The sequence below is a fragment of the Pongo pygmaeus genome, chromosome 6, assembly GCF_028885625.2.
Source record: "Pongo pygmaeus isolate AG05252 chromosome 6, NHGRI_mPonPyg2-v2.0_pri, whole genome shotgun sequence".
Classification (NCBI taxonomy): Eukaryota; Metazoa; Chordata; class Mammalia; order Primates; family Hominidae; genus Pongo; species Pongo pygmaeus.
This window is the reverse complement of record NC_072379.2, coordinates 158224150-158248153: the sequence shown is the minus strand read 5'-3', so window position 1 is coordinate 158248153 and position 24004 is coordinate 158224150. Positions and strand designations below refer to the sequence as shown.

General features: G+C 44.5%; 1 protein-coding gene across 3 annotated transcripts in view; it reads left to right on the top strand.

Annotated features, from left to right (window-relative positions):
* VIPR2 (vasoactive intestinal peptide receptor 2) overlaps positions 1 to 24004 on the top strand; it is a 113786-nt gene that overhangs the window by 77662 nt on the left and 12120 nt on the right. For all 3 annotated transcript variants that reach the window (XM_054495225.2, XM_054495226.1, XM_054495224.2), the window contains 2 exons: positions 5752 to 5849; positions 21169 to 21310. In XM_054495225.2, coding sequence (XP_054351200.1) covers positions 5752 to 5849; positions 21169 to 21310 — 240 coding nt within the window. The remainder of the gene's footprint in view (positions 1 to 5751; positions 5850 to 21168; positions 21311 to 24004) is intronic.

Sequence of the window (24004 nt, the reverse complement as noted above, 5' to 3'; positions counted from 1 at the left end):
GGGCTCTGCACAGAGGGGCAGCCGGGGGTCCTCCGTGGACCCGCTCGAGCCCACGGGGCCCAGGTGCAGGGTCGCCTCGGGCAGGTGACCCGGGCTCCTGTGAAATGCGGGAAGAAGGAGCCCTCCTGGCCCGGCGCGTGGGGCCGCCCCTCTCCCACCCCAGCAGCCGCATCGCCTCCTTTCTGCTCCCTCCGCGCCCACCCAAGCGGAGCGCGGCTTCCCCATCCAGAATCGCATGAGAGGCGTTTTTGTCATTGAATTTCTTGGTGAACGCCGCGGGCCTCAGTGCTGCCTGAGGAAGTCTCAGGGGACGCCTCTGGCCTAGACCTTCCTCTTGAATCCCAGCCCGGTGTGAGCACCTGGTGCTCCACGACACCCGGACCCCGCCAGGCCCCCCAGATCCAATCAGGACCACACATCCCGCCAGGAACCCCAGATCCCCCCAGGACCCCCGGACCCCGCCAGGCCCCCCAGACCCCACCAGGCCCCCCAGACCCACCTGGACTCCCAGACCCTGCCAGGCCCCCCAGATCCCGCCAGGCCCTCGGACCTGCCAGGAACCCCAGATCCCCCCAGGACCCCCAGACCCCACTGAGAGGTGACAGCATGCTGGCAGCCCTCGCTCACTCTAGGTGCCTCCTCTGCCTAGGCGCCCATCCTGGCCGCGCTTGAGGAGCCCTTCAGCGCGCCGCTGCACTGTGGGAGCCCGTTTCTGGGATGGCCGAGGCCAGAGCCGGCTCCCTCAGCTTGCAGGGAGGTGTGGAAGGAGAGGCGCGGGCAGGAACTGGGGTTGCGCGCAGGGCGCTTGCGGGCCAGCGCAAGTTCCGGGTGGGTGTGGGCTCGGCAGGCCCCGCACTGGGAGCGCCGGCCGGCGCCGCGGGCCCCGGGCGGTGAGGGGTTTAGCACCCGGGCCAGCAGCTGCGGAGAGTGCACCGGGTCCCGCCGGCACTGTGCTCGAATTCTCGCTGGGCCTCAGCTGCCTTCCCGTAGGGCAGGGCTCTGGACCTGCAACCCACCATGCCTGAGCCTATCCCCCACCATGGACTCCTGCACCGCCTAGCCCCGCCACCGCTGCGCGGTGCCCGGTCCCATCCACCTCCGAAGGGCTGCGGGTACACGGCGTGAGACTGGGGGCTGCTCCGCCTGCAGCGCCGTGCGGGATCCACTAGGTGAAGCCAGCTGAGCTCCTGAGTCTAGTGAGGAGGAGGAGAACCTTTATGTCTAGCTAAGGGATTGTAAATACACCAATCAGCACCCTGTGTCTAGCTCAAGGTTTGTAAATGCACCAATCAGTGCTCTGTGTCTAGCTAATCTGGTGGGGACTTGGAGCAACTTTTGTGACTAGCTCAGGGATTGTAAACACCAATCAGCACCCTGTCAAAACGGACCAATCAGCGCTCTATAAAACAGACCAATCAGCTCTTTGTAAAATGGACCAATCAGCAGGATGTGGGTGGGGCCAGATAAGGGAATAAAAGCAGGCAGCCCGAGCCCGCAGTTGCAACCCGCTGGGGTTTTGTTTTAGGCGGTGGTGATGCTGTTCTTTTGCTTTTTGTAATAACTCTTACTGTAGTAAATCTTGTTGCTGCTCGTTTTTTTGGGTCCGCACTGCTTTTATGAGTGCTGTAGCACTCATCGCGAAGGTCTGCGGCTTCACTCCTGAGACCAGCGAGACCAGGTACCCACCGGGAGGAATAAACAACTCTGGGCGGGAGGAACGAACAACTCAAGAGAGCGCTGTTTTTAAGAGCTGTAACACTCACCGTGAAGGTCTGTAGCTTCACTCTTGAATCCAGCGAGACCACGAACCCACCAGAAGGAAGAAACTCTGAACATGTCCGAATATCAGAAGGAACGAACTGGGGACACATCACTTTTAAGAACTGTAACACTCACCGTGAGGGTCCGTGGCTTCATTCTTGAATTCAAGTCAGTGAGACCAAAAGCCCCCCAATTGCGGACACCCGGCCGGGACCCCAGATCCCACCAGGACCCCCGGACCCGAAGCTGGCGCTGCTCTCCCACCTCTGGGTCGCTGTGGCTGTGACTTGCTGGGGCTCAGGCTGAAGTCTTCGGGGTGTCCTTGCCCTGATTTCCTTTCATCTCTGTCGGGAAGGCCCGCTGGCCCCCCGTTGAGTCACTGTGGGGATCCAACCAGTTATTGCCTGCTTCACACCCTCCGGCGCCCCATGGCCACACCGCCGCCTGAAGACCCCACACCTCGCCCCCTGCAGGGCCCTCAGGATGGGGCTCCCCAAGACGAGGTTTCTCAGGACCGGGCTCCTCTAGAGGCTGCAGGCTTTCTGCCCTCCCACCATCGGCTCTAGACGCGGCCGCTGCTCTCCTCCCACCGGGGCCCCAGAGCGGCAGGCCCTTCCCCCGAGCAGTGCGTCCGACCCGGCCTGGCTTCCTCACAGCCGCGTACCGCGCTTGACCCGGTACTCCGCTGCGGCTCGCCCTCCCGCTAAGTGTGAGACCCCGAAGGCCGCCGTTCCTGTGTGTCGGCCTCTCCCACGTTCTCAACCCTGGTGGGCGCCCAGTAAATACTTGTTGAATTAGAGAAAGAGTGGCAGTATGGATTATTTTTTCTTTTTTTTTTTTACTTTTTTTTGCGACAGGGCCTTGCTCTGTCACCGAGGCTGGAGGGCAGTGGTGCGATCACAGCTTAGGCAGCCTCCACCTTCCTGGCTCAGGCAATCCTCCTACCTCAGTCTCCCCAGTAGCTGAGGACCACAGGCATGCACAACCACACCCAGCTAATTATTTTTCTATTTTTTTTTATGGAGACGGGGGTCGGTCTCTGTTCCCAGGCTGGTCACAAATTCCTGGGAGCAAGCAATCCTCCCACCTCAGCTTCCCAAAGTGCTGGGATTTTGCAGGTGTGAGCCACCAAGCCTGGCTTTTTTTTTTTTTTAACCTTTTATTTTAGATTCAGGGGGCACATGTGCAGGCTTTTGTTACCTGGATATATTTCATGATGGTAAGGTTTGGGGTCTGACTGATCCTGCCACCCAGGTACAGAGCATAGTACCCAACAGTTAGTTTTTCAACCCTTGCCCCTCCGTTTCTCCCTCCGTTTCTCCTCCCTGAGTACCCAGTGTTTTGCTCCCACTTATGAGAACATGTGGTATTTGGTTTTCTGTTTCTGTGCTAATTGGCTTAGGATGATGGCCTCCAGCTGCCTCCATAGTGCTTCAAAGGATGTGATTTCAGTCTTTGTGGCTGCCTAATATTCCATGCTCTACATGTAGCACGTGTTCTTTATCCAGTCCACCTTTGATGGAGACGTATTGATTCCATGTCTTTGCTTTGTGAATAGGGCTGTGATGGGCATGTCTTTTTAGTAGAATGATTTCTGTTCCTTTGGGTTTATACCCAGTAATGGTATTGCCAGGTTGAATGGTAGTTCTAAGTTCTTTGAGAAATCAGCAAACTGCTTTCTACCACAAAGTGAAGGTGGTGGTTATGTGATGCGAGGGTGGCTGTTAGGTGAGGTGAGTGTGGGTTAAGTAATTGCAGGCTGTGGTTAGCTGGAGTGAATATGGGTTAGATGAGTTCAGAGTGGTGGTTAGGTGAAGTGAGGTTAGTGGTTAGGTGAGGTGAGGTTAGTGGTTAGGTGAAGTGAGGTTAGTGGTGAGGTGAGGTGAGGTTAGTGGTGAGGTGAGGTGAGGTTAGTGGTGAGGTGAGGTGAGGTTAGTGGTTAGGTGAGGTGAGGTTAGTGGTTAGGTGAGGTGAAGATGGGTTCCATGAGGTGAGGGTGGTGGGTAAGTGAAGTGAGTATGGGTTGGATGAGTTGAGAGTGGTGGCTAGATAAAGTGAGGAAAGTGGTTAGGTGGAGATGAAGGTGGTTGTTAGGTGATGTGAGGGTGGCAGTTAGGTGAGGTAAGAGTTATGGATAAATGAGGTGAATATGGTGGGTACGTGAAGTGAGTATGGGTTAGATGAGTTGAGAGTGGTGGTTAGGTGAGGTGAGAAGAGTGGTTAGGTGAAGTGAAGTTGATAGGTGAAGTGAGATGGTTAGATGAGTTGAGAATGGTGGTTGGATGAGGGTGAGGGTCATGGTTTAGTATGGGTTAGATGAGGCTTGTGGTGAGGTGAGGGTGGTGGTTGGGTGAAGTGATGTGATGGTTAGGTGAGGTGAAGGGGGGTGGTTAGGTGAAGTGAGTATAGGTTAGGTAAGTTGAGAGTGGTGGTTAGGTGAGGTGAGGGGTGGTGATTAGGTGAGGTGAGGTTAGTGGTTAGATGAGGTGAAGATGGGTTCCGTGAGGTGAGGGTGGTGGGTAAGTGAAGTGAGGATGGGTTGGATGAGTTGAGAGTGGTGGTTATATAAGGTGAGGAGAGTGGTTAGGTGAAGTGAAAGTGACTGTTAGGTGAAGTGAGATGGTGGTTAGGTGAAGGAGATGGTTAGATGAGTTGAGAATGGTGGTTAGATGAGGTGAGGGTCATGGTTAGGTGGAGTATGGGTTAGATGAGACTTGTGGTGAGGTGAGGTGAGGGTGGTGGTTGGGTGAAGTGATGTGATGGTTAGGTGAGGTGAGGGTGGTAGTTAGGTGAAGTGAGTATGGGTTAGGTAAGTTGAGAGTGGTGGTTAGGTGAGGTGAGGGTGGTGGTTAATGACAGCTTCTCATGAGTGGAGTCGGGAAGGATGAGGAATAGCAAGGAGGAGGGATCTGGCCAGGACTACTCTGTGCTCTTTTCTGAGCTGTCCTAAGTAAGCAGAGCCGAGGTTCCCAAGAAGAGATTCCTGCAATGCAAAGCAAATGGGTTAATACGTTCTAAATGATTAAACAGTAAAGTTATAATTAAGAGCCAAACTAATAAACAAGAGCATAACTTTCTGAGTTTTGCCTTAAATTTTGTATTGTAAAATAACAGTGAGGTTTGGTTGTACTTATACAGACTCAGGACCTCTTGGCAAAAATAAAATTCGTCATGTAAGCACACGTGGATTGTTTCCCTCTTTATTTTATAGGAATTAGCTTTATCAAGAAAATGCAGACCAGGAAGCCGCCTTTGGGAGTGGTGAGCGATGATGATGCCCTGCAGGTGTTGCTGGTTTTATCACGACAGGCACTGGTTTTCCTTCTAGAGGACCCAGTTCTTTTTGTGTGGGATTCCCTGTTGTCATAGAACTCCCAGTGATTCTGCCACCATGATGATCATGAATCCCTCCTGTACCTGATGATTTTGTGGAGATTAAAAGTATCAAGCCATGAACTTTGCTAAACCAAGAAATGTTAAGGAAATAAAATTCCCAAGATAACTGCAGCTCAGCAGCTGGCTCTGGCTTAGGCAAGTACCTCTGTCTGGAACACCTTACCCTGTGCCTGTAGATCATAGTGTTTAACATACTCAGACCTGTGTGTCCACCTGCGCTCATCCAGGAGTGTCAGAAAGCTGGATGTGCTGCCTCGGAGACAGACTGAGCTCTCTTTCTGAACTTAGCTCAGCACTTCCTTCCTTTGCTTTCCCTGATGGTGGCGGGTCGTGTTCCCTCCAGACAGAGGTGCTTTACAGGAACCATCCAAAGTCATTCATGATGAATTATAAGAAAAAAGTGGAGGTTCCGAGTGGTGGGTGTCATTTTTTGGCTCAAAATGGAGGTGGAATTATAAAGCAAGACCGTCTCATGCCTTCCAGGCAGGCAAGAGTCCTTCATGGCCAGAGCACAGGGTTGGATCCTAGAACCATTCCTGTTATCTGGTGCAGCTGGTCACTCTCAGCTTACAGATCCATTTTCTTTCTTTGTAGATCACGTTTTATATTCTGGTGAAGGCCATTTATACCCTGGGCTACAGTGTCTCTCTGATGTCTCTTGCAACAGGAAGCATAATTCTGTGCCTCTTCAGGTAAGGAGCAGAAATTAGTAATTCTGCAAAGAATACAAGACAAGCAAAGTTTCCATTTAGGCCTTCTAGGCGCCACCCAGCCTGGAGCCCTCTGTGTGCTAAGCCAATAAGACTCCCATGGAGAATGCTGCCGTGAAATATGATGTTAACATTTACATTTTTATGTAAATACTCTGCATTTATTATGTAAAGAGATAATGCTGACCTTGGATAGGAACTCAGCTGAGCTATCATTTATTAAATACTTAGCCATTATGCAAATGCATGGAAAACACAGAAAAAATATGATCTCACCCTTGCCATCCAGAAGCTCCTGTGTTTTGGCTGTAGGTGCTCTATTAGAGAGATGCTACAACGTGTTTAAGAGCATAAAGGTGGAGTCGGGCTGTCTGAGTTCAAATCCTGGGTCAGTCTCTTAGCAGCTGTGTGACCTTGGACAAAGTACTTAAGTTGTCTGTGCTTCTGTAATGTGGAAACTAAGAAGCCCCCTTCAGAGGGCTGTTGTGAGAACTTGATGTGTCGGTAGATGTGAAGGGCTTATTAGCATGGCACGTGAGGTTGTGATAAGGGCTTATTAAATGCTGCCCACTCTTCCCTGGCAGTGGGGTGAGATGGCCCCTGCACACCTGCATCTTTAGTGGGTCTCTTGGTAACTAATGATGACATAGTACAGATGATTTGACCAATCAAATCATTGTTTGATTTGGGTTGGGGGTAGAGATTTTGGTCCCAGAACAGCAATTTCTCTATAGGAAGAGCTCATTGGTGAATTAGGATTAAATCTGTCTTACATATCATTAGCACTAAATAAAATGGAGGCTATTCAGCTTATTCTATGTATCAATCACTACATATTTTATTTCTCTTTGCTAAAATGTAATCAAAATGTTTGCCAGTATGTCAGATAAAAATCAATGATAAAACAAATGGAATATTTCTAGACACTAACAACAGTCCATTAGGAGATCCATACTTGGAAGTGTAAAATAAACAAGTTAGGAGTGGTTGAGAATCCAGCTAAGAAACCCAGCAAATGTAATTGAGCTATGCTTTTCATTGTTCAGGCATCTCAACTATGGTTGGTAACTCTCAGAAAGAATAAGTCTACCTTTAATACAGGGCTGCACTTTGAAAAGTGTGAGGAAGGCCTATCATATTATAGTTATTTTTAAAAGCTGGTACAATATTAATATTTATTATACTCTATATTTTATAGAGTATAATATTCTACTATATATGTTTACTATTTTACTATATATGTTTAAATTTTTAAGTTGCTGAAGAGAAAGAGGAAAACTTTAAGGAGGTAAGCTGACCCAGGGTAATTGAATCTGAAAATTTTATCTTATTTTCCTATATTGAACAATCCCTATTTTTTATACACATCCATTTCCTTCATGTATGTACAGCATGACATATTTAATTAGGCAACCCAAGAGCATCAGGAATTATCCCACCTATGAACACTGATCCTTTAGGGCACAGAACACACTCCTCCATTTGTGGGCATCGTTCGTCACTTGCCTGTGGCACTTCTGAGCTGAAAAAAGTACATGTCTGCATTGGATGTCATTCTGCTCGTGACCACATAGTGTCCAGAGCTGGTGTGCAGCTGTAGGCTTGGGGCTCATCCCACGTCCTTCTGTCAGAAGCAGGGTCCAGTGTCACTTCCTGAGAGCTGTGAGAGTCAATTCTAAAGTCCGAATTATAAAAATAACATGCTCCATTGTCTCAGCAATTATACCCAAGAAGCAGAATGCTTTGCCGGCATTGAACATTTCTTCTCCAAAATAGCCCCATAAGCCAAGAAAGCCTTCAGTAGCCATGTTCTTATTTTATACGCGGGAAATGGAGCTACTTCTTAGAACACGTCCCAAAGTGCAGTGTTGATGCTCACGACAAATACAGGACCAGCTTTGTGGGGGTCATCCTATGGTGACAGCTGCCCCATGACCCAGGGACTGACAGAGAAGACTCCAGTCCAGCAGGGTCCACAGCACAGTTGCTCCTCAAACAACAAGGGTTTGAACTGCATGGTCCACTTCTCTGAGAATGTTTTTCAATACGGTCAGCCCTCGTATTGATGGATACCACAGATCAGAAATACAGCCTATTCTTAGGATGAGAAGCCTGCAGATACAGAGGACCAGCTTCATATATCCGTGGGTCCTGAAGGGCCAAATGTGGGACTTGCACATTCATGGATTTTGGCATGGGGTAAGGGGGGCAATATTGGGGGAGGGGGATTGGACCCAATCCCCTGTGGATACCGAGGGACAGCTGTAACTGCTAACATGCACCGTGTCAAGTACTTTACAGATGTTAACATCATCAGTTAAGTACTGCCACTGACCCAGTTTCTCCAGGTGGAGAGTGCAGCCCCAGGAAGGTCGCTGGACATTGCAGGGTTGCTGAGCTGGTGCATGCAGAGCCCTGATTTCAACCCAGGCTCTCATCACTGCAGCCTGCACCTCTGTCACTGTCAGATGGACATGGCCTCCAAAATCCTTTCCCACCATTGCTAATGACCAGACTCTGGTCCCCCTTTCCGGAAGCCACACTTTCTACTACCTCCATTGCCCATTGGCAGATCCATACATGGAAGTGAAAATTTAAAACAAGCAGTGAGTAATGAAGAATATCACTGAGAAACCCAGCAAACATGTATTTGGATGGCTTGCTAACTGGACCAAAAGCATGCTCATTTCTGAGCGATGGCTGTGAGTGCCAACCCCACTCCACAGAAACACATGGGGTGGAAGAGAGAGGGAAGGAGAAAAAATAAGAGAGGGAAAAAGGTGATTTGGAGAGATGAACGCAGCCAAGGAGAGAATCAGTGGGAAGCAAAATGGCACCGGTGGGGGACATTTGCCTTCTGAGGAAGGGGTGTTGAGGAGAAGCCAGAGGGAGCGGCACTGGTGCATGAGCCTGGTGCAGTGGCCATGCAGCTTTGGAATTGCTCCCAAGACACCAAGAAAATTCAGAGCATATTTACAATTCTTCGCTTACTAAGGCTCTGTGGCAGTGTTGTTACATATGCTAAAATGAACGTTTGCTAATGCAGTATATGTTCAGAATGCATATTTACCAAGCGAACACAGCACCAGATCGAGATGTGGGATACAACTCTCACCAGGGACCCTGCAGCCACCCTGTGTCTACCCCACCTCTCTCCTGAAAAGCAGTCGTTATTCAGAGTTCTGGCACCAGAGACAACTTCTGTTTTTGAAAACGTTACCTCGGAATCATGCAAAAGGAACTCCTGGTCTCTGGGTTCTTTCACTCAGCATTTTGCAAGGAGGTTCATCCATGTTGTTGCATGTAGTTACCATGTTTTCTTGCTGTATAGTATTCCACTCAAAAAAATAATATAACGTATTTATCCAATCAACCGTTCATGGACATATGGGTTACTCAGTTTGAGGCATAAATAATGTTGCTGTTATATTCTTAGTCATCATCTCACGCGCAGATGCACATGTTACTTTAGGTATGTGTATATACGTACACATTTATATTTACATTTGTGTTTATTTTATATTTACTGGTCATAGGCTATACATAGAGTTAGTCTTCCTAAATACTGCCAGTAGATATGCTAGTACCCTGATGGGATCATCATACCACATAGGTATGTATCAAAGCATCAAAGTATACCCCATAAATATATATAGTTACCATGTGTCCATTAAAAATAAATAAATTTATAAAAAAGAAATGAATGCTGCCAAGCAATTTCCAAAGTGGTTACCAGTGTACATACCCACCAGCAGTGCAGGAGGCTTCGATTTGCACCACACCCTTGCCTCCATTCACTATTGTCCATTTTTAAGCCTTCAGCCATTCTTGTGTGTCTGTAATAACATAGAATGGTGTTTTAATTTACATTTCCCTGATTTCCCTGGTGGAAAATGAGTTCATACATTTCAAAATCTTGCTTTTTTTCAAGTGCCATTTCAAAATGAGTTTGCTCATTTTTCTATTTGGTCTCTCCCTCTATTTAAGTCAATGTTTAGGAGTCTTAGAGCCTTTCATTACATACGAGTATTATGGATTTTGTCTCCAGCTTTGTGACTGGGTTTAAGCTCTCTTTGTGGTCTTTGGATAAACAGAAGCTCTTAACTTTAATGAAGCTCATTTGCCATTTGTTTCTTTATGACATTGTTTCTTGAGTCCTCTTAAGAAATCTTTGCCATATTCTTTTTTTATCATCTTAGAGATGTTATTATTTTAACTTTTCATGTTTCTGTCCATAATCCACCTGTGATTTATTTCTGCTATGGTGTGAAGCAGGGTAAAGTTTCTTTAGAGCTTTCAGCATGTGTATCCCGTTGTCCGGGAGCGGGTACAGGAAGGAGCTTCTATGGCCTGCAATGCTTCTCTTCACAGAGCAGGAGGTGTCATGTGTGGGGGCCTGGAGTCCTGGTTCTGCTCCTTTGGCCTTCTGCCACCGCACTGTTTCTGTTTATTATAATTACCTTGCCTTTAATAAGTCTTTATTCCTAGGAGTCCAAGTCCATCAACCTTCTTTTATTTTTTAATTAGGAAGAGCTTGGCCATTTGTACTTACACGTGAATTTTAAAAATCAACTCTTAAAAATAAACTTTTAATGTCAATTGCCATTTTAAAAAATCAGGCTGGTTGCAGCGGCTCACGCCTGTGAACCCAGCACTTTGGGAGGCTAAGACAGAATGATTGCTTGTGCTCAGGAGTTCAAGACAAGCCAGGGCAACATAGGGAGATCCCATCTCTACAGTCTCTGCAACAAAATTTAAAATTACCTGGCCATGGTTGCGCATGCCTGCAGTCCCAGCTACTTAAGGGGCTGGGGTGGAAGGGTCACTTGAGCCCAGGTCGAGGCTGCAGTGAGCTGTGATCACACCACTGCACTCCAGCCTGGGCAACAGAGCAAGACCATTTCTCTCAAAAAAACAAAAAAAAATTCTATTGCAATTTCATTTGGTATTGCATTGTATCTATAGATCAGCTTGGATAGACAGGACATCGTTCTAATTATGAATCATCCAGCCTGTGATCATAGTAGATCCTTCCATTTGTTTTGGTTTTCTTTAATTTCTCTCAGTGTTTTATGATTTTCTGAGTGGAAGTCTTATACATAATTTAATAGTCATCCCTAGATATTTGTTTATGCTATTATAAATATTTTGTTAAATTCCATTTCTAATTGTTTCTTGAAAAAGAATTTATTTTAGTATATTAATCTTGCTTCAAAGGCCAGGTACAGTGGTTCATGCCTGTAATCCCAGCACTTTCGGTCAAGGCAGAAGGATTGCTTGAGCCCAGGAGTTTGAGACCAGCCTGGGCGACAGAGTGAGACCCTGTCTTAGAAGGAAAAAAAAAAAAAAAACCTCTTGCTTCAGCAACCTCACTAAATTCATTTATGGATTCTTTATTCCATAAATTCACTTGTTTTTCTATGTGTAATTCATGCTGTTTGTGAAGTACAATGTTGAATAGAAGTGGTGATAGCAAACAACATTTTCTTATTTCTGAACTCAGAGTGAAAGCTTTCCATACTTCACTATAAGCATGATGTTTGCTGTAGATATTTTGAAGATACCTTTTACCAAATTAAGTTCCTCTCAATTCCCAGTTTTCTGAGACTTTTTAGTCATGAATGGCTTTTGAATTTTATCATGATTTTTATGTACATACATATGGTTTTTATCATTTGTTCATTTAATTTGAAATATTACATGGATAGATTTTCTAATGTTAAATCCACCTCTCATTCCTAAATTAACCCTATGTGGTTTTGATATATTATGTTTTTAATATATAGCTGAGCTCAGCTTGATAATATTTTGTTGGGGATTTTTGCATTTACATTCATGAAATTGATCTATTGTTTTCCTTTCCCATGAGTCAATCTGGTAAGGTTCGGTGTTGGCCCATAAAGTGAAGAGGAAAGTGTTTTCTCTTTTCTATTTTTTGGAGTAGTTTAGGTTAGATAAGATGTTATATCTTCTTTAAATGTTTGGAAGAAGTCACCAGAAGAGCCAACAGGGCAGAGTTTTTTTTTGTGAGCAGGTTTTATTTGGCTGTCCAAAATTTCTAAACCAGATACAGGACTATTCAGACTCTGTTTCTTTGTATGTTAGTTCTGCTAAGTTGTACTTTTCAAGGAATCTGTCCATTTCATCAATGTTTTCAATGTTCTGTTACGTTTTTAATGTATGTAAGATCTATACAGATCTCTGCTCCTTCAGTCCTGGTATTGTCAATTTGTGTTTTCTTTCTTTTTATCTTGATGAGTCTTACTGAATAAAGTGTTATCCATTTTATCAATGTTTTCCAAGAACCAACTTCAGTCCTCTGAAGTTTGTTGAGACTTGCTTTATGATCTGGCATGCCATCTGTTTTTGTAAAAGTTTCATTTGAAAATAATGTAAATTATGCAGTTCTTGGTTATGTGCTACATAGGTCATTCACATCGTTTTTCAATGTTGTGTAATTATTCCAAATCTTTACTGATTGTTTTAACTGCTTTTTCTACCAGAACTGAAAGACATATATTTTTCTACCAGTACTGAAAGACATGTATTAAAATCTCCAACTATAATTGTGGGCTTGTCTATTTGTCCTTTTAATTCTTTCACTGTTTACCATCTATATTTTAAGGCTATGTCATTAGGAGTATATCAGTTTAAACTGCCAATGTGTAGTAATGTCCCGTACCTTAAAAATCTGCTTTGTCTGATATTTAAGATAATTTTATTAGCTTTGTTTTGTATTTTCAAGGTATATGGTTTTCTGTGCTTTTATTTTCTACTTCCCTGTGTTTTACATTAAATGTAGATATTTTATAAGCTCCATTTAATTGGAATTTGCTTTTTGTCTCCAATCTTTATTTTTAAACGCAGCATTTTCATATGCACAGTCTACTTAGGACAACTCTGAGTTCTAGTCTACCTTTCATTTCTTTGCTTTCTAATTGTCTCAACTGTTCTTTGTTGGTTTTGCACATATTCTTGTTTCTTTTGAATTGATCAAATATTTTTATTCTTCTGGTTTTCTCCCCTTTTGGATTGTTATTATTCTTCTAGTTGTCACCCCAGATTCACAATAGGCATCCTTTTCTCATGAGTAACCTCCAGTTACTACTTTTACCACTTTCCATTCAATTCAAGAGTTTTACAACATTTTAGCTCCATTTTACCTCTCATGTGTTTTGTGTTTTTGTCATGTATTTTAATTCCATATATAAATACTATTGTTGTTGTGTTAAAAGTCGCATTTACTTAGCGTTCCCTTAACATTTCTTTCTGGTGCTCTTCATTTTCCTGCGTTTCGTGTTTCCATCTGGGATCATTTTCCTACTGCAGGAAGATTTCCCTGTAGTGTTTCTCTCAGCACAGTCCCACCAGCAGTGAATTCTTATGAGTTTTGGTTGCTTGAAATCATTTTAATTTTGCCTTCATTTTTGAGGCTATTTTGGAGAGGATTGAATTCTGTTGGCAGTTATTTTCTCTCACCACATTAAAGATGTACATTGTGACCTCTTCTGAAAAGTCAGCTGCCAGTGCACCGTTGTTCCTTTGAGGTAGTGTGTCTTTTTTTCTCTGAAAGCTTTGAAGACTTTTTTCAGTTTTTAGCAGTTACACTCTCATAGGACTTAAGGTGGTTTTCTTCATATTTCTCCTTCTTGGGGTTTGTAGAGTTTCTTTAATCTGTTACTGTCTTTTGCCAGTTTCAAAAAACTTTGTGGCTAGCGTCTCTTCAAATACTGCTCCTTCCTAATTCTCCTCTCCTCCTAAAACTCCATTTCCCATGTATTATATTACTATTTTTTCCTATATTTTTCATATTTTTGGTTTCTACTTTAATCTAGACACACTACTGATCCAATTCATAGTACTCGCATCTGCTGTGTTAAATTAATGTTAGTCCCCTCTATTTAACTCTTAATTTCAAGGTTTTTTAAGTTTTAAATTTTCTATTTGATCGTCTTAATTTTATTATCTAATAAAATTCTCCATTTCTTTATCTGTTTTCTTAAATATATTAATTTTACAGTCCATGTCTTAAAACACTAGCAGCTGAATCTCTGTTGTCTGGTTTTTTTTGTTGTTTTTGTTTTTTTGTTTTTTTTGAGATGGAGGATGTCTCTGTCACCCAGGCTGGAGTGCAGTGGCATGATCTCCGCTTACTGCAACCTCTGCCTCCTGGGTTCGTTCAAGCGATCCTCCTGCCTCAGTCTCCCAAGTAGCTGGGATTACAGGCGTGCACCACCATGCCCAGCTAATTTTTGTATTTTTAGTGGAGACAGGGTTTCACCATGTTGGCCAGGCTGGTCTCGAGCTCCTGATCTCAAGTGATCCACCCACCTCGGCCTCCCAAAGTGCTAGGATTACATGCGTGAGCCACCGTGCCTGGCCAGTGTTTTTTCTTTTTAACTTGGCTTTTGATTACTTAGTCTTGTTTCTGGCATACCTAGTAATTGTTACTGAAATTACAAATATTTAAATTGCAGAGACTTCAGATGATTATCTTACTGCAGAGGATTTGAATTTTTCGTGGTGACAAGGGGAGACAGCCTAGGCCGTCGGGGCCACGTGGGTTTGGGGCTGCGTTTCAGGTTTCAAGCAGCCAGGTGCTCTCTGGTTTGTTGTTACTCTGGGCCACAGGTATTCGGGACTTCCCCATGAAGGCCTGGGAACCCCGCCACCCTCAGGCCCTGAATCCTGGTGCTTGCCACCCGGCACCCACGAAACTGCAGGCATTTCCCCCAAGTACTCGCCCTTGGCCACTGCTTTCTGGTTTATTTCTCAGCCTCTCACCCAACACACAGCCATCTCAGAGACCAAAAGGATTTGGATGCAGACTCTATTTCCTTTCCTGCAGAGTCGTTGCTCCCCGAGGGTCACCCAACAGCCCTTATCTCCCGTTTCTGCTCTGGTGGGTGAGGCTGCCCTCGCTCTGGCCCTAGCTCTGGGCTTGTCCTTTCTGAACACCCTCTGTGCCCGGAGAGCTAAAGCTGCAGACATCCACGGAGGCCCTGGAGGTCCCAGGCGCTCCCCACAGTGCCCTTGCCTTCTCCCCAGAATCCAGCCCTTTGGTCCCCACAGCTGCAGCTGCTCCCCAAAGCCCTTGGGCTGCTTTTTAGGGTCACCTTGATCCTTTCCTGAGGTATCCTCCTTCACAGCCACAAGTGGAGGTCCTCTTTAGGGTGTGTTCCAATTAAGTCTTCTCTGAAGCAGAATTTAAGTGTTCTAAGAGAGTTATAAACGAAATGTTCTGAATACTTTTTGGAAAAGCAAGATGTCACATAAAGTTAAGCCCCAAGAAAGGTTCATGTTGACATTTGATGAGGGTCTTGCTGGAAGAAGAGAATTCCAAAAGAGAAAGTTTTATGGGAGTGCGTGCTTGGCAGAGGAACAGGGACGCTCAGTGTCCACGGAGGGTGCAGGAATGGGGGTGGCATGTTGATAGAAAAAATAAAAATAAGGTTCAAGAAACTAAAGGCTAAGAATGAGGAATCTTTTGAGTGGGAGAGAAGGGTCCTCCATGCCTTGAACAAGTGGACCCAGCAGAGGTTTGTGGAAGAACTAGAGAAAGCCCCTGGAGCTGTGCAGGACATCAGGAAGGGTTGAGCTGAGTGCACGCTGGCTGTGGAGGAGTTTGACAGGTGCCAGCCCAAAGAGCTGAAAAAGCACGATCTGATAGCTGTTGAGATCAGCAGTGTCCAACAGAAACATAAGGCAAGCCACTAGCATAATTGTAAGCATTCTAGTAGCCTCATTTTAGCATTTTCTTTTAAAAATAAAAAGAAACCAGTGAAATTAATAATACATTTTATTAAAGTTGTCAGATCCAAAATACTACTTCAATATGTAATCAATATAAAAATGTTAATGAGCTATTTACATTCTTGTGTTCAGAGTAAGTCTTCAAAATCCAGTTTGTAGTTCACACAGTGTAGTTCAATTTGGTCACTGATTTGTATTGGAAATACTTGATCTGCCTTTAGAGTTTTTAAACTTTACAGTTGAAAAAGTTGTTCAAACATACCTAGCTGTCCAAACATACATGAAAGTTCTCCAGCAAGTCACTCTGGTACCAGGAGTCATTTCCCTTTACTGTTCATATCCACGTTAACAAAACTAGGTCGCCATTTTTAGAAAGAGTTGATTTAACTTTGAGGCAAAAGCACCTTTGTTTGCAAATTATGTCTTCTCAAGTTAAATAAGCTTATCCTTGTATCAGCTCAGTATAACTAATGTCAAATTTCAAGGGGCAATGCATAAATTGGCAAACAACTCTAAATCCATTGATTAGAAAAAATGTTTCTCAAATTTATATGGTATTTTTCTGCCAGTTTAAATGGTTCTCTTGATTGTAATTAAAATATTCTGCATATTCATGTTAGAAAAATATTGAATCATTAGTTATGATTTATATTATGGAAAGTTTTTATTTCCACATAATTTTTCATACCTAGCTATGTCACAAATGAGCTCTCCTTTCTTCAAGGTTCCAAAATCAACAGGATAGCAGTGAGAAAACATAAATTATATTGTCATTTTGCTTTTGATAATTGAATATTTGGAAAGCACTTATTGTTTGAGAAAAATCTTGACTTGGAGTTACCAATACAGTGAATATTGTAAAATTATTCCATGACTCACCCAAGCATTGGCAAAGAACACTAGATCATTCAGTTCATTGTCTTGTTTCTTTCAGCTGTTGTGTAAACGCTCAGCGATTCAAAGCATTTGCACATAAATACTGAAAGATTTTAACAACTACATTCTTGATGGTTTTTCTAGAGTCTCCTTCATAAAATGGAACACAAATACTTTCAATAGTATTATACAGTAGAAAGAAGCAATAATGGAAATATCTGTCCCTTGTTTTAAATTCCAAATGAATTGCAATAAATTCAGATTTTTGACCTGCCATAGCTGGAGCAGTGTCTGTCATAATAGAAACTAGTTTTTTCATATATAACCGAATTCTTTGACAAATGGAAACTATGAAAAAATATTTACACCATAATTTCTAATTTTTAGGCCATCATTTGACATTTGTTTATAAATTTGGAATTCTTCTGAAATTAAAGAATTCAAAATATTAATTGTCCAGTGAGTTTCTCTTAACCACACAACTCATCAAAAACCAAAGAAAAGTACTTGCAACTTTTCAAGTTTTAAATTAAAGGATCTTTTATAATTTTTTTGTTTGTTTGTTTGAGACAAATTTTCGCTCGTGTTGCCCAGGCTGGAGCGCAATGGCACAGTCTTGGCTCCTGGGTTCAAGCACCTGGGTTCAATGTCAACCTCTGCCTTCTGGGTTCAAGCGATTCTCCTGCCTCAGCCTCCTGAGTAGCTGGGATTACAGGCACCCACCACCAAGCCCGGCTAATTTTTGTATTTTTAGTAGAGACAGGGTTTCACCATGTTAGTCAGGCTGGTCTTGAACTCCTGACCTCAGGTGATCCACGTGCCTCAGCCTCCCAAAGTGCTGGGATTACAGGCATGAGCCACCACGCCTGGCCCAGGATCTTTAATAATGTTAGAAAGGGCTTGTACTCTGTGGGCAATAATTTGGCTTAAATGAAAATTTTTACTTTTTGTAAAATATCTTTCTTAGTTTGGTCTTTATATTTCTCTAACAAATGAAATAAAAATTTCTTTTAACATCCTTTTGGACTAAAATTATTTTTCTTTTTTATGCAAGAATCCAAATTGTTTCAGCTGGCCATAATTGTTTAAAAATTTGAGGGGGAGGGTGGATTTTCAAAATTTGTGGTAAAATACCCATAACACAAAATTTACCATTTGAGCCATCTTAAGGTACACAATTCCTTGGCACTAAACTAAGCACCTTCATAGTGTTGTGTAATTATCACCATTATCTAGTTCCTGAACTTCCTATTGTCCCAAAAGGAAGCCTTCTATACATTAGGCAGTCACTCCCCATCCGCCCCCCGCCCCCGGCTCCTGGAAGCTAGAATCTGCCTTCTCTATGGAATTGCCTCTACTGGATGCATCATACAGTATGTGGCCTTTTGTGACTGGTGTCTTTACTTAGCATAATGTTTTCAAGTTCCATCCACGTCAGTACTTCATGCCTCCTTATGGTTGAGTAGTATTTAGTTGTATGGATATGCCACATTTAGTTTATCCATTCATCTGCTCATGGACATTTGAACTGTTTCACCATTTGCCTGTTGTGAATAGAGCTGCTGTGAACATTCATGTACACGTTTTGTTTGAATACTTGTTTCCAACTCTTTGGAGCATATACCAACAAGTGGAATTCTGGGACATATTGTAATTCTGTGTTGAGAAACCACCAAACTGCTTTCCACAACGACTGTACCATTTTACATTTCCACTAGCAATATATGAGGGTCCCAGTTGCTTCACACCCATCCAATACTTTTTATTTTGTTTTCTTGATTTATTATTATTATTACTATTGCCATCCTAGTGGTATGCAATGATGTCACATTATGGTTTTATGTGCTTATTGACCATTTGTATATCTTCTTTGGAGAAATAGTTGAGTTTTGGCCCATTTTCTAATTGGGTTTTTGTCATTGAGTTGTAAGAGTTCTTTATATATTTTAGATACTAATCCTTATCAGATACATAATTTGCAGACATTTTCTCCCATTCTGTAGGTTTTCTCTGAACTCTCTTAGTAATGTCCTTTAATACATAAAAGTTTTTAATGTTGATGAAGTCCACTTTATCTGTTGTTTTCTTGCTGTGCTTTTGGTATCATACATAAGAACATAAGAAATCCAACAGAGCCTAATAGACTTGTGGCTGACACCACAAGTACACAGGAAATCCAAAGGTCGTGAATATTTGCTCCTATGTTTTTTCAGAAGAGTTTTATGGTTTTAGCTCTTATGTTTAGGTCATTGATTCATTCTGAGTAATTTTTAATATGCTGTGAGGTAGGGGTCCAGCTGTATTATTTTACATATGGACATCTAGTTGTCACAGCACCATTTGTTAAAAAGACTATTCTTTCCCTATTGAATGTCCTTGGCACCCTTGTCAAAAATCAAATGGCCTTAGATGTGTAGGTTTATTTCTGGACTCTCAGTTCTATACAGTTGATCTATATGCAGTGCCACACTATTTGGTAGTCTGTAGTAAGTTTGAAATTGAGATGGTGAGTTCTTCAGCTTTGTTCTTTTTAAGATTGTTTTGGCTGTTCAGGATCCCTCATAATTCCACATGACTTCAGGATCATCATTTTGGCACTCCCCCATGCGTGTGCTGGTGCACTTGACGGAATTCCACAAGTCTCTTAGGCTCTTGGGCTGTCTTCATTTTCCTTCATTCTTTGTTTCCTTTCTGCTTCTCAGACTGGATAATTTCATTTGACCTCTCTGCAAGTTCACAGATGATTTATTTTGCCTGCTCAAACCTAGGCCAGGTGCGGTGGCTCACACCTGTAATCCCAGCACTTTGGGAGGCCAAGGCAGGCAGATCACATACGGTCAGAGGTTTGAGACCAGCCTAGCCAATGTTGCGAAACCCCACCCCATCTCTACTAAAAGTACAAAAATTAGCTGGGCATGGTGGCAGGTGCCTGTAATCCCACCTATTCAGAAGCCTGAGACAGGAGAATCACTTGAATCAGGGAGGCAGAAGTTGCAGTGAGCCAAGATTGCACCATTGCACTCCAGCCTGGGTGACAGAACGAGAATTTGTCTCAAAAAAAAAAAAACTGCTTTGACCTACCCCAGTGAATCTTTTAGTTCAATTGTGTATTTCAGCTCCAAAATTTCTACATGGTTACTTTTTGTTAATTTCTGTCTCTTTTATCAATATTGTCTATGTGTTGAGACATTGTTCTCCTGGTTTCCTTTATTTGTCTATAGTTTTTTGTTTTAGGTTTGGTTTTTTTTTTTTTTGCACTCTTTAAGCATATTTAAGACACTTTATTTAAAGTTGTTGCCTATGACTTTAAGTCAGAAACTTAAGGTAAATCTATTTCATGTGATGCCTCAAGGATAATTTTTGTTGATTCATTTTCTTTTTCCTATAAATGGGCCATATTTTCTTATTATTATTTTTTGCTTTATATTTTTTGTTGAAACTGGGCATTTTGAATATTCTGATGTGATGACTCTAGAATCACAGTCTCCCATCTCTAGGATTTGTTGTTTCTTGCTGCAGGTTGTAGTTGTTTATTTAGGGATTTTCGAAACTATTTTTATAAAGACTCTTGGTCTTTATTGGTCTCTGAAGACTCTATACTTTTAGCTCAGTCGTCAGCTAGTTATTTGATAGAGATTTCCACAAACACCTGGAGTCAAAGAGATAAAAAACTGAAAGAAAAGAAAAAGTGCCCTCTAAAGGCCTTTGTGGCTGGCTCTGTGTTGGGAGCACTCCTTCAATACTTTACCAGACTGTCTGCAGCTCTGCCTTAGCTCTCGCTGCCTGCTTGTGCTAAGCCCAAAGAGCAGCCTGAGATAACAGCTTGTGGGATTCTCTGGTCCTTTCTGCCCTGAATGTGCACCTGGATTTCTAGGTTCCCCACTTCATGTGAGAGCTTCTTGAAGCCCTTATTCTCCAAGATTCTCACTCCCCAGCTTTTCCTCTCAGGCTATCAGAGGACCTGATGTTTGCCTCCACTGCCAAGTGCTTCCTGAGGTGGCAGGAGCCTATTCATTCAGCTTCCAGCATGTCTGCAAAACCACTTCTCAGCCTGAGGAATCTTTGAGTCTTTTGCCCAGAACCCACAGAAAGGTCAAAACAAACACAATTCCTTGGGTTTATGAGAAATTCCTCCAGGACCAAGTACCCACAATAGGAACATGAGCTCTGTCTTCAAAATGACCACCATGTTGGGGTGGGGTGGACAAAAGGTGAGCTAAATACAGCATGCTTTCTGCCTATTCAGGGCCTTTCCCCCGCCTAAGGATTCATTTGGTTGCCGTAAGCCTTTGAGTATCTTTGTTTTTGTTGTTGTTGTTGTTTCTTGAATGGTCCCTATACCACCATTTTCACTGACCTCCTTTGTTGGGATTTTAACAGTTTTTTAATTGTTGATAGGAAACTTCTTATCAAATTCAATGTGTATTTGCTAAAAACATTTCTTCATCTCATCCACTTTATTATCTCAAAAAAATTCTTAACAGACCTTTTTCATTTTTCTCTGCCACAGCAAATTGCAGTTGCCATTCATGGTGAAATCTGCTTCATGCCCTCAACTCTTATTTTTCTGTGCTTCTCTGATCATAGTATGAGTTTCTCATCTCTGTCTGGTTCTCTCTCCCTCCCTCCCCTTCCCCCTCCAATTCCTCTCTCTCCCCTTCCCCCACCTCAGGAAGCTGCACTGCACCAGGAATTACATCCACCTGAACCTGTTCCTGTCCTTCATCCTGAGAGCCATCTCAGTTCTGGTCAAGGATGACGTTCTCTACTCCAGCTCGGGCACGTTGCACTGCCCCGACCAGCCATCCTCCTGGGTAAGGCTGTCCCCACCACAGGGTCCGACTGTCTTGTCCCTTTGTCTCTGTTCCCCCTTCTCACGATGAGGATGCCTCTGTGCTGGTGCAGGGTCCCTGTCAGGGCACAGGGTTATGGCTGAGAAACAAAGCCTGGCAGAGAGGCTGGGGCCAGAGCAGGCCCAGTTGGCAGCTGAGACATGGGGGGGTGGCATTGAGGCAGGGAGGGTGGGGGTCCCAGGCACCATCAGGGCTGGGAAGTGAAAGGGTCCTGAGCCCTGAACCCCATGGAGCTAGACTGAGGAAAGGCACACCCTTCCTCACACATATCTGTGTTGAGAAATCTTGGCACAGATGAACACACACAACTCTGTTGCTTTCTGTCTGAATCTCCTAGATTCTGAGCAGTAAAGGCTTCCTTCCAGATTGCTGGAAGAACTTGATCTGTGCCATGGGTAAATTCCATGCAAAGCCTGATTGTGAACCCAGTTGCATGTCTATGAATATCTTGCGTCCAACTCTTTGATTTGAGGATAATCTTAATTATTAGTTCCTACAAATGCAGTACAGGGCGTTTCACTCCACACACGCCCTTCTCCCTCAGCTGTATTTGTGGTAGTTATTGGTGGTTATATAGCACCTAATCAAGTCAGTTTAACATAGCAAGTGCTGTTGAGCACCTCCTACATGCAGGCCATTCTACCAAGCACATCCCTGCTGGCCCAGAGCACTCCACATGCTCGACATCTTTGTGAAGGATTCGTGCCCCTGGTTCCTCACTGTCGACCGGAGACCCTCACTACCAAGGTTCTTCTCAAGGAGCCAGGAGCTCCAGACTCTCCTCCCGCATTCCATGCAGATAGGTCCGTCTGCTGGCACAGTTGCTCAGTCTAAACAGATTTGAATTAACTTAGTTTTAAGATAGTAAAGCCGTTTATAACCACACAGACGTCAGCTTTTTCATAGCCCATCGTCGTCTTCATGCAGGAAATGTGCCTCTGGGGATAAGCTGGCGCGTGATGCCTGTGAATCAGATTTGCTGTGATAACAAAATTAAAAACAAATTTTTCACCTGGCAAGCCCCTGTCCCCAGGTGGAGTTGGGCCCCTGGAGTTCCTGTCCTAGTAATAGGGTCTTCCCACATGTGTAACAGTGGTCAACGCCCATAAGAAGTGTGAGGATGGTGTCAGAGTCTCTCTCACCGAGATGGTTTCAGGCTTCACTCTGCAGATCCCTTGCCCTTAGCTCTTCATGAAGAAAGCAGTCACCCTCGACAGACACTTGACAGACACTCAGAGGACCACTCGGACCCATGACAGACCCTCAACGGACCCATGACGTCGAAAGCAGTGACCCATGACAGACCGTCAGGACCCACGACAGACCCTCAGGACCCACGACAGACCCTCAGGACCCTGACGGATCCTCAACTGACCTGTGATGTAGAAAGCAGTGACCCACGACAGACCCTCAGGACCCGCGACATAGAAAGCAGTGACCCACAACAGACCCTCGACAGACCGTTAGGACCCTCGACAGACCCTCAGGACCCACGATAGACCCTCAGTGGACCCCAGTGGACCCTGGAAGACCTGCGACATAGAAAGTGGTGGCCCTCGGGACTGGATGCTGGCCTGGAGCAGCAGCTCTCTACTCTCCCCTATTGCTTCAACCCGAGAGGAGTGTCGAGAACCTCCGAGGCAGAGTGGATCTGAGCCAGCGTGGCTGCCCCACCGGGAGGGCCTGGCCTCCCACACACTGCGCAGAGCGTCCTCTAAATGCTGGGCTGTTTCTTTGGACACTGGGTGAACACTCATTCGCCTTTAAAAGAGCAGTTGCCCCATTTCACAGACGAGGAAACTAGGCTGAGCGGAAACCAGCAACTGGCCCGGAGTCTCGGGATCCAAAGCCCAGGTGCATGTGGGGCCCCATGACACCCAGCAGCACGGAGCCTGTGCCCCGAGTCGAGCTCTGTGAGGACAGAGGGAGTCAGTTTTGCCCCTTGTGCCAGATGCCCCGTGACTCTAGTACCAGCAAGGGGAAAGCAGAGGCAAAGGGAAAAGCATGTGACAGACAGAGGAGGGAGGGAACAGAGGACAGGAGGGAGGGGAGATGCCTGAGGCCAGAGAGGAGCCAAGCTGGGTCTTCCCTCTCGCTGTCCTCTAAAGAATGCTCAGGCTTTGAATAAACAAGTCAGCCAGAAATAGTCAGACCTCAGTATAAGAAACAGGAAAAATATCTTTCCTTCCAGTTGCATTTTTTTGTATATTTTTTGTTCCCAGCTGACTTCACCAAACCAAGATTATTCTCCCAGGCAGAACACCTGGGGCAGCACCTCAAAAATAGGTGCAGGGCCTTTTTCTCATGATATTAGGATCAGCCAAGAACATGAACAGTTCTCTTCTTGGCCCCTTCCACGTGGCCTAGACAGAAACACAGTTTCCTCTGGGGCCCTGGGCTGTCCCGGGACATGGAGCAAAGCTGCCCTTTATTCTCACCATCGGCCACAGCAGGTTCCCCGTGGGGTCTGTGGGACTCCCAGAAGCACACCCCCAGGCTTACTAAGCTGAGTCCTGCCTGCCTTACGTGCACATGTGCGCGTACTCACACGCTCACACAGAGGCTCCCCGACAAGGCCACGGGGCTGAGGAGGGACCAGCTGCTGACTGGGCACCGGGCCTTGGTGGGTCTCCTGGCTGGGGGTCCTCACATCAA